General features: G+C 45.4%; 1 protein-coding gene across 1 annotated transcript in view; it reads right to left on the bottom strand.

Moving 5' to 3' along the window:
* The window catches only part of LOC102239327, a 26,310-nt gene that overhangs the window by 4,736 nt on the left and 10,050 nt on the right, over window positions 1-11,524 (bottom strand). The window contains exon 3 of the mRNA XM_005877035.2: window positions 2,041-2,544. Coding sequence (XP_005877097.2) covers window positions 2,041-2,544 — 504 coding nt within the window. The remainder of the gene's footprint in view (window positions 1-2,040; window positions 2,545-11,524) is intronic.

Here is an 11,524-nt window from a genome sequence, read left to right on the forward strand (position 1 = left end):
GGCCCAGCCACCCTACTTACACTGCTTGCACAGGCTGTTTTTCCACCTCCGGGCCTTGGCTTCTGCTCTCCCCTATTCTGGGACCTGGATGACTAGCTCAACACACTTTGCTCAAGAACTAAACTATTCAGGAGAAACGTCTGGGGTTCCATGTGCATCTGGTAATTAGTGCAGGTTTACCTTCTCCAGGGAGCTCTCTCTGACCTCTTTGTGCTCTTCCCTCCACACACAAGGCTGGGTAGTCCCCTTTGTCATGCTTCTCACAGATGTTCTTTGTGAATTTCACTCTCCCATTAACTTGGAGAGTGCTTGAGGTCAGGACTGTATCTCATTCATTTTTCTGTTTTGCTGGGCTTAGCCCAGCATATACTTGCTGAAGAATACTGTCTCCTTCCGGGCTCCACACATGCTTCTCCACCTGCCCTCTCTCCTTGGGAGCCTGGGATTGTTTTTCCACCCATGGCCTAATGAGGCCCTTGAGGCTGCTCCCGCCAGCAAGGCTGCCAGCAGGAGACCCAACTCTGGGAAAAGGGCAGCAAGCTCTGGGACTGGCCAGAAAGAGCAGCTCTGCAGTTCCCAGCTCTCCTCCCACCTTTCCCATGGGGATGGCCCTTCTCCAGGGCCAAATCGATGGTCCCCAAAGGGTAGAGGCTGAAAGGTCCTAGCCACTGGGAGCAAAGAACCTGCTTCACTGTCCATGGTTTCTCAGCTGTGCTTGCTATGCTTGCGAAGAGGAGGTTCTCTCAATTGAAATCTTAATCGGATCAATTTTCCTTTTGGGAGGCTGTTGGGTGGGGGGTTGCTGGCCTCTGGGCAAGGTTCTGGAGGGGGAACATTTGGCTGGGAGGCATATGGAAAGTCGGAGCTGCCGGAATGGCCTGAGGCCCCCAGAAATGCCTTTGTGCCTTTCAGGTTGCAGGAGTACCCACTCTCCTCTCAGACCCTCTGACTCGGAGACAGGAGAGTGAACAGAGTGCTCCCAAACCTTTGTACAAAAGCCTTCCTTTCTTTTATGACCAAGAGGCCAGATATGATGCCAGGTTCTCTGGCTCCTACAGAGCTTCCTTTCTCCCAGGCTGAGTGGAATAAATAGTGGCTGAAGGAATAATAATAATTAGCAATTACTGGTACATATTGCTTTCTCTCACTCAGGTACTGTTCTAAGTCTTTTATGGGTATCAGCTCATGTTAACTCTTGCAACAACCCTATGAGGTAGGTATTGTTAATTTTATCCTCATTTAATAGGTCAAGAAACTGAGGCAGACACATAAAGTAACTTGCCCAAGTAGCAGAGCAGAATCTGAATCTAAGCAGCGTGGCTTCAAAGCCCATGCTCCTCACCACTCTCTCTGAGGGGAATGCACACATGCAGGTCCCCTGACCACTCACCTCCCACGGTTACTCCCCCACCCCATTCCCTCTGGAGGCCAAAGCTGCTGCAGGAAGATGGGAGGAAAGGAGCCTGGAGGGAGGCTCAGAGGGAGGAAGGGGGCCCTCAGGAGGCCAGGTGGCCTGGCAGGCGCCATTAGAAATCCTGGTGATTTGGCAAGGATGGAGGGCTTTAATGCTTCATTCTGAGGGGAGAAAGCAAATGAGTGGCCAGAGCTGGTATGAGGGACTCTGGTTTAGGGAGAGGAAGGAAATCATAACCCTAAACTGGCCAATCCTCCAGGCCCTCCTGCTGTAATCAACTGCTCCAGAGCCTCCGTGCCCCTAAAAACCTCTACTCCCAAACAGCAGAGCTCACTCCAAGATAAGCCTTGGGTTTGGGGGGAAAAGCTGAGCAATGAGAATCGGGTCCCTCGGAGCCACAAGTCATGGGAATATTCCCGATGAAGAGCTGAGAATGATCAGGGGAAGCCCCTCAAGTTGGCAGGACTGCCTGTTCCCACTCTCAGTGAGGGAGGGGAATATGAAGGCTTAGGATCCCCAGTTAAATGTCATCACTCCCACCCTCAGGATAGGGGGTGGAGAGGTGGAGAGGAAGGGCCAGAGGTCTTGGGGGGGGGGGTCTGGGGAAGGGGAGAGGGCTTCCTCACCAAGTCCTTGGAGGTGCCCAGCCTCTTGAGGCTGTCCAGGGGCAGCAGGTCAGCAGAGTCCTTGTGCAGGAACTGGGTGGCCTGTTTGAGCCGGCGCTGCTGGCTCAGGTGGGCTCGGTCCCGAAGCTCTGCCCCCTGTCCCCTCCTGCTGGAGTCTCCCCCCTCTCTTCTGGTCTCCTGCCTGGTGCTCATGGCCACTGGGAGACTTGATGAGCTTGATGTACTGGGTGGGGGCTTCTGAGAGGTCCTCCTTCCGTCCTCTGCCTCCTGTGTCCCGGTAGCTTCCTGCCTGTCTCCGTTTGGGCTGCAGCTCTCCTGACAGGAGGGTCTGGGCGGGAGGAAGAGGAAATAAATAAATAATGTGCAGAGCAGCCGCGTCAGACACCAATTCCCAGAGAAAACGGTAGAGGGAGTGAGACTCTGCTGGAAAAACGCAGCGCTGTAGAGGTCGCTGGGGGCCTGCCACCGGCCGGCCGGCTCTGCAGCAGCTCCAGTTCTGGGGTTCTGGCCACGGTGGGCGGTGGAAGGGGTGTGTGTGCATGCGTAAAGGGCTGTAAATGTGCTGTGGACTGTCCGGGTGGCCAATCCAGCTTGTTTGAAAGGCAGTGTGTGAGTGGGGGTGGCAGCCTGCATGGGTGTGCTTGATGTGAGTGAGACATGCAGGCATGTGCATCCATGGGCCTGGGTACTGGAATGCTCTGCAGCCCTCCACCACCCCCTACCCCCATCTCCTCCACCTGGGGTTCTTGTAGCCCAGGGATTGGGGTGCAGGCCAAGAACTAGGTTCAGAACCAGAGGAGGCAGCATCAAAATGTCCTCCCTTCCTTCCCTCCCCTCAACAGGAGACCTTTCTGGGCTCAGCCTTTCAGTGTGGCTCATCAGTTTCCATTACTCTGGGGTCTGGGGTCTGGGGTCTGGGGTCTGAGGTTTGGGCTCCAGGGGTGGCAAGAGCAACTCTGAATCTTCTCACAAGTCGGCCCAGCTTCTCCCTCTGTTTTATGTAAGGCTCCTCCAGTCCTGGCTTTAAAAAAAAAAAAAATGTCATAATTCAAATAAGCAGAAAGTTATAAAGAAGAACTGATACACCTTACTTGTGGACCTCCTTTTAAAAAAATGCTACAAATATAGCTGAAGTTCCGCTTATACTTTTCCTTCTTCCTGTACGACATCCCTCCTGAATTTGGTGTTTGCAGTTCCCACACTTGTCTTTATATTCTTTATATATATAACTGTGTATGTATCCTGAGCAATACAGCATTTAGTTTTGCCTGACCCATTGCATATATTCTTCTGCAACTTGTCTTTTTTTGCTCAATATTTTACTAGTGAGATTCATCCATGAGATACACATTGCTCTGGTTCATTCACTTTAACAGCTGTGTAGTATTCCTCTATATAAACGTCATATTTAGAAAATCTAGGTTTTCTTTTTCCTTTCTTTTTTTTTTTCCAACCAATGCTGCTATGAACGTTTTTGCACATCTTTCCTGGGGACATGTATAAGCATTTCTCTAGAATATATACCTAAGAGTGGAATTGCTTCCCCATTTATGCATAATGCCAAATCACCCTCCAAAATATTTATATAAGTGTTCACTTCAGTCAGCAGTGTATGGAGTGTCCTGGGGCTCCACTTCCTCACCCATAACTAGTATCAGATTTTTTATAGTGCTGGCTCATCTGTCTTCAGATTTTTCTCTCTGGCCTTTTGTCTTCACCATCATCAAAATGCTTTGGTCAAGCACCTGCTCGCATGTGGTGGACACTCACAGCGTGAGTACCCACCAGAGCCCTGCTCCCTAGGGACACAGTCTGGTCCAAACACCACCAAGGCAAGTGCACATTCAGACAAACCAGGTATCCTCCGGTTTTCTATGAACCAAGCCTCTTTGAGGCACTTTCACAACCACTACAATAGTATGAGGAAGAATTGTATCACGAACCCCATTTACAGCTGAGGAAACCAGCTATGTGCTATGGGTTGTGTCTGACCCACTTCATTTGTTAAAGTCCTAACCTCCAGTACCCCAGAAGATGATCTTGTTTGGAGATAGGGCTTTCATCGAGGTAATCAAGTTAAAATGAGATCAGTAAGGTGGGCCCTAATCCAATATGAGTATATGTCCTTATTAAAAGGGGAAATTTGGACACAGAGGGAGACATACAGGTAGAATACCACGTGAGCATGAGGGCTGAGAATGGGGTAATGCATCTACAAGCTAAGGAATGCCAAGAATTGCCCACAGAACACTAGAAGCTAGGAGAGAGACCCCAAACAGATCCCTCCTCACAGCCCTCAGAAGGAACCAACCCTGCCAACACCTTGATCTTGGAATTCTAGCCTCTACATCTTTGAGACAATACATTTCTCTTCTGTAAGCCACCCAGTTTGTGGTATTTTGTTATGACAGCCCCAGGAAAGGAATAAGACTTAGAAAACTTGCCCAAGACTCACTTTTAGACAGCAGAACCACAGGAATCAAACCCTTGTGTTCTGTTTCTCCCTCAGTTTCCATTATGCCAAAAGGACCTATGAACCAGGAAGTCACGGTTCTATTCCCAGTCAATTCCCATTCGGGTCGCAGGCTTAATCCCCAGTAGGGGGCGTGCAGGAAGCAGTCAATCGATGATTCTCTCTCATCATTGATGTTTCTATCTCTCTCCATCCCCCTTCCTCTCTGAAATCAATAAAATATATATATATATGATAATTTGATAAAAATGATAAACATGGAATGAAAATCAAACTATAGTATGATTCCATTTATCAAGTTCTGGACCACCAGATCCTGGCTTCAATTAGACTCTGTTTTAGTGGAATATTTCAACTCCTTCCCATTCCTTGACATCCACCAGCACCACACATTTGCCTGGGATAAAGGTCGAAAAGGATCTACTGACACGTTGTGCTGGTTTCTGGTGGTTGATTCCCTGGGATTAACTGTTTGCACTAACAAGTCAGTGAGTGACCTGCATACTGGGATGCTGGGCGGGCCCCAACACTGAACTGTGTCTCCCCCAACTTTATTCTCAGCAATTCATTCCTTAGGTTTGAAAATTCTTCAACGTCTTCAAGAGTCCTTTATTAATTCAACTAGAGGCCCAGTGCACAAAATTTGTGCACTGGTCGGGGGGGGGGGGGGAGCCGCCTGGCCTGTGCCCTCTTACAGTCTGGGACCCCTCACTCCTTACCACCCACCTGCTCGCTGCTCCTTACCATTCAGCTCGCTGCTCCTTAGCACTACTGCTGCCACGGAGGTGGGAGAGGCTCCCACCACCGCTGCTGCACTCACCAGCCTTAAGTCTGGCTTCTGGCTGAGCAGCACTCCCCCTGTGGGAGCTCACTGACCACCCGGGGGGCAGCTCTTGCATTGAGTGTCTGCCCCCTGGTGGTCAGTGCATGTCATAGCAACCAGTCATTCTGCCGGTCGTGCCGCCCTTTGGTCTATTTGCATAGTAGGGTTTTATTATATAGGATTTTTAGAGGAGTAATGCTATCAATGAATAAGAGTGAGATGACTCTAGGCCAGAGGTGGGCAAACTTTTTGACTCGAGGGCCATAATGGGTTCTTAAACTGGACCGGAGGGCCAGAACAAAAGCATGGATGGAGTGTTTGTGTGAACTAATATAAATTCAAAGTAAACATCATTACATAAAAGGGTACGGTCTTTTTTTTTTTTTTTTAGTTTTATTCATTTCAAACGGGCCGGATCCGGCCCGCGGGCAGTAGTTTGCCCACGGCTGCTCTAGGCACTTAGCAGGGTTGTCTTGGGCAGCCTAATAACATGGACAAGATGTCTCAGGACTCAAGTGCACTTAGGTCTGTAGACTGCATTCCAGGGAAGACTAAATGTGCCTGCGGTGTAGAATGAAGACTTTGGAATGTATGATTTGGATGGGGTGAGGTTGGGGACATCAGTTCCTCTTCTCTAGTCGGTCTGATAAGGCCTCTATTGCCTGGTCCTAGGAAGCACTTGTACTCAGGAAATGCCATTCTCTGGAATGTAGCTGAGTCACCCTGTGTTCTTTGGTCCAAACTAATATTACCTCACTCACTATCTCACCATCTGGGGTAGGACTCAGGAGTAAGGAGACTCTCTTTTGCCATTTTATGTTCCTTGGTTTATTCCTTTGTAAATTTGTTTTTTACCCAAAGTTTCAGGGTGAACAGGAATGTTCTTGCAATACAAAACTCTGAGCTCTTCTTTGTCAGGGGCGAAAGAAATCTCTTTGTTAGGATGGTGGAGAGTACCAGGGAATGTTCTGTGGCCAATTGTAACCTCAGTTGGGTTGTCTGTATCTTTACCAGTTCACCTCCATTCCCTCCTGTCATTATTATTTTTAAAATTTAATAGTGTTGAAAGTATTACGTATGTCTCCTTTTCCCCCCATTGATCTCTCCCAGCCCTCCCCTACCCCTCAGCACAGGCCTTCACCCCCCTATTGTCTGTATCCATTGGTTATGCTTATATGCATGCATACAAGTCCTTGGTTGATCTCTTACCCCAACCCTCACCCTCCGCTGCCATCCCTCTGAGGGTTGAGGGTCTGCTCGATGTCATTTTTTTAAAATATATTTTTATTGATTCCAGAGAGGAAGGGAGAGGGAGGGAGAGATAGAAACATCAATGATGAAAAAGAATCATTGATCGTCTGCCTCCTACACACCCCCTACTGGGGATCGAGCCCACAACCCAGGCATGTGCCCTTGACTGGAATCGAACCTGGGACCCTTTAGTCTGCAGGCCAACGCTCTATCAACTGAGCCAAACTGGCTAGGGCTATTTTTTAACCATTGAACTCTAATGATGAGACATAGGGGGAGAAAACTTCCAGGAACACTATGAAGGAAGATTAAACCATTCTGGATTGTAAGGAATAGAAGAAACAGGTTTTCCTTTCCAAGTTGCTTAGGACATAGCTGTAATTTCTCTCATTTATTTCATTTTGTGGTTCACATAAAAGAGGATGGATACAAATTCAGAAATTTTATGAGCAAAAATGGAAGTGTGCTATATGGCTCCCTCAGTACATTGGTTCTCCTCTGAATTATAACAAGTTTTCCTTTCAAAATGAATTCAATAAAAAAAGATTTATTGAGCCTTAGCCAATTTGGCTCAGTGGATAGAGCATCAGCCCATAGATTGAAAGGTCGCAGATTTGATTCCCATCAAGGACACATACCTCCATTGCAGGCTTGACACCGCCCCCCCCCCCCCAAGCCCAGGTCAGGGAGTGTGTGGGAGGCAACCAATTGATGTGTCTCTCTCACATCAATGTTTCTCTCTCTGTCTCTCCCCCTCCCTTCCACTCTCTCTCTCTCAAAAAGAAAAATCAATGTAAAAATATCCTCAGGTGAGGATTAATAAAAAATTTTTAATTAAAAAATATATTTATTGAGCACCTATGTTTCAGACATTGGGTGTGTATTGGTGAACCAGATGAAATCTCTGGCGGCAAGGAGTTCACATTCTAATGAGGAAGGCAGACAGTGAACAACTAAATCCATAATGTGAGGCAGTGGTAACTGCTAAAGGAAAATAAAGCTGGGTGAGAGGAAAGAGTGATGGGGTGGGGGCTTGGGGTGGCTCTTTTAGAGCAGATGACATTGCGCAGGGATGAGGACAAGGTGAGGGTGAGGGCCTCGTAGGTACCTGGAGAAGGGGTGTCTAGGACAGAAACTTTGCAACAGTAAGAGAGGCTAGGCCAGGACAGTGCTTATGTTCCACATGCAGCACAGAAAGGGGGCAGATTTCATCCTCTCCATCCCCTCTGTCCAGCCTGGCTCCTCCTGTGACCAGTTATTCACATCAGCAAGACAGACAGGCAGGTTAAGGGGGTAGGGAGATAATAGAGCAGCGGTTCTCAATCTGTGGGTTGCGACCCCTTTGGGGGTCAAACGACCCTTTCACAGGGGTCGCCTAAGACCATTGGAAAACACATATAATTACATATTGTTTTTGTGATTAATCATTATGCTTTAATTATGTTCAATTTGTAACAATGAAAATACATCCTGCATATCAGATATTTACATTACGATTCATAACAGTAGCAAAATTACAGTTATGAAGTAGCAATGAAAATAATGTTATGGTTGGGGGTCACCACAACATGAGGAACTGTATGAAAGGGTCGCGGCATCAGGAAGGTTGAGAACCACTGGGTTAGAGTTGCCTGTCTACCCCAGGATGGAACCCTTTCCTTGTTCTCCTGGACACAGAGCTCTTCCCAGCGGGGCTAACTGCCCCAAACACTGGATCTGACAGACCTGAGAGAGTCAGGGTTTTCTCTACAGAAAGAGAACACAGAACACTGCCCAGTGGGCGCTAAAAATGCCGGAGGTCTGCATATTTCCAACAAAGAGGAAGGCTGAGAGGAGTCCAAAAGGTAACATTTTCTTGGCCTTTAACCTCATAGGCCCCCAGTTGTCCTAGAGAACTTTCTGCCTTTAGATAACACCAGTCTTATCTTGTATTTGCCATTGAACAATGGCAAGATGCAGAACTGTTAAGTCTGACAGTCATTAGCAATTCTAGACTTGTGCTGATCAATACAGTGGCAAAAGCCACATAATGGTTATTAATCACTTGACAGTGACTAGTCTATGTTGAGATGTGTTGTAAGTGTAAAATACACTGGATTTTGAAAATAATATGAAAAACAATGTGAAATATCTCACTAATTATTTTTACATTGATTACATTATTTTGTGGATATTATTGTGGATCTATTGGGTTAAATAAAATATATTATGAAATTAGACTTAACCTGTTGGGCTTTTTTTACTTTTTAAATATGGCCACTAAAAAATTTAAAGTTACATATATGGCTTCATTATATTTCTGTTGGACAGCATCAGTCTAAATAGACTCACAGCTCGTATTTTTAAACCTACTCCAGCATCTCTCCACTGTATCAGGAAGTTCTTTATAGCTAATCTTAACCCCTATAGCTGTATTCAAAATCTCTCCTTCTTGTCAAGCCACAGTAGAGACCGAGGTAAACTGGTTCCCATCTTCCTCAAGATAACCTTTCATGCCTTTAAATATCTTTACACCTTTTCTTTTAATGTTCATTCTCAAGGCTGAATAGTGCCAATTCTCATCTCTGGTAGGATGGGGAGGAGAGTTCATTTGGCTCAGTGAAATCATCCAGTCAAATGCCCTGCCGCATAAGGAAGTTCCCAGAATATTTTTCAGAGTGGGTTATTCAGAGCTACACAAGCAGTTCCCTTGAGCCCATGCAGGGTGAAGGGCAGCCAGTTCTTTTTCGGGCTTTCTCCTCTGGCCATGTCAGATCTGCTGAAGATAGGAATTAAACTATTTTCCAGAATTCTCCTGTCCTGCAAGGGTCCCAGAAGGCTTATGCCAATTTTGAAAATCTATCAACTTACCTCCACCCCCAAAGGCACATCTTCCAAAAACTACCAGGCTAAGGCAACTTTTCCTATTTGGCACTAGGATGATTTTATGGATGGCAAAACCAAGGCCAAGTGTTTGTCTCTACTGATGAGAGCAAACTGAACACAGATATTGAAAGGAACTCAGACAACTCAGTAATTTACTAACTGGGTGACTTTAGGTGAAGTACTTAACCTTTTGGAATCTGTTTCCTCATTTGTAAAACTGAAATAACATATAATTGTAGAATAGCTGTGAAGTTTAAATGAGAAGCAGAATAGCAAAATGTTAAGAGTTCTCTACACCTCATCTCTAAAATGGAGGTTATAATGGGACCTACCTTATAATGTTGTGATGATTAAATGAGTTGATTCATGAAAAGCTCTCAAAACATTACCTAACACATAGTTTGTTTCTTCTCTCTCTTCTCACACAAAATTTGTTCAATGAATTGTTCAGCAGGACTCCAGAGGACACAGAAGGAGACAGGCCATTGTTCCCCCAGCAACTGAAATGATGAGACACTGGACCAGCCTGCTGAGCTCCCCACCTGATTTTTCAAGTCACGAAATCCTGCTGATGCCATAAGCACTCACTCAAAGGCAATCACCCTTTCTACTCATCCCCTTTCCCTTCTACCCATGGGGATTATTTGCCATCCCCTCATCCCCTGGATTCTGTACCATAATCTTTTTTCTTTTAATTTTTACTCCAGGAGTGAGGATATTTTTTCCATTGATTTTTAGAGAGAGTGGAAAGGAAAGGGGATGGGGGAGAGAGAGAGACAGAAAAAAACACACATCAGTGTGAGAGAGACATATTGACTGGTTGCCTCCTGCTCTCACCCCAACAGGAGCGCCGGGGATTGAACCTGCAACCAAGGTACATGCCCTTGACCAGAAAACGAACCCATGATCCTTTGGTCTGCAGGCCGACACTCTAACCACTGAACAAACTGGCCAAGGCTATACCCTAATCTTTATCCTGCAAGTTCCCTCAGAGAATCTGGCAGGATTGCCCTACTTTTTCTAAACATTCTGGACTTCCAAGCTCCAAAAGACTCCAGTTTCGCCTTTCCTCTGGAGTCATCATTCCTCTTCCTTCCTTTTGTGTTTATCTATTTTCTTTCCTGTTTCAATTTCCCTCCATTTTTTTCTTCCTCCTTGCCTAAGCTGTGGGCCTGCCCTTTGCACTCCTAGACATGATCTCCACTTTCCAGTGGTACTCATGCTAACAGAGTCATTGACCGTTATATAGGAACCATGTCATGACTAGTGGCCTGGTGCATGAAATTTGTGCACATTAAAAGGGAATTAATTAGAGGAAATATTTTAATGTTGCTATTTGCCCTTTCTCTATAATAGAAGTGTGAGAGATGAAAGGAAATTAGTAAAATGTATATGAAAATAATATATAAATTTATTAATAAATAAGCAGTAACAAAAAATATAACAACAAAGGCATGCTATAAAAACAACAAAAACATGATATGAAAACAACAAAAACATGATATAAAACAACAGTGATGCAAACAATGACTGATAAGGTGATTAAACTTATTCTAATATCTCCTTGTATACCACATTAAGAGTGAAAACATTTTCAGAGTGCTTGAATAATTTCCCTTGTGATGAAGTATTTAGAACTTTAACTTTAACGTCACATGCTCTTCAAACTCGAGAGAAAGCAACATATAACTGACCATGTGCAAAAACAGGTTCAGGTAGGAATATTCCTACTCTGTCTAGAGTTTGTCCTTGTGATTTATTAACAGTCATCGCAAATGCTGGCATCACAGGAAACTGTCATCGAATTAATTTAAATGGGAGGCCAGTGTCAGATGGGGACAAATTAATTCTTGGAATCAGAACAACCTCTCCCTCTGCAGATCCTGTTAATACGTCAGCTTCGATAATGTTAGGTCGTAATCTTTTGATAATAAATCTGGTACCATTATAAAGACCCCATTTACTATTAAGATTTCTCAATAGCATGATGATTGCACCCACTTTCAATTTTAATTTATGACACAGCATTCCCGAAGGAGTAATACTATTAAGAAATTCGATGGGAAAAATTT

This window comes from Myotis brandtii, unplaced genomic scaffold, assembly GCF_000412655.1.
Source record: "Myotis brandtii unplaced genomic scaffold, ASM41265v1 scaffold504, whole genome shotgun sequence".
Lineage (NCBI taxonomy): Eukaryota > Metazoa > Chordata > Mammalia > Chiroptera > Vespertilionidae > Myotis > Myotis brandtii.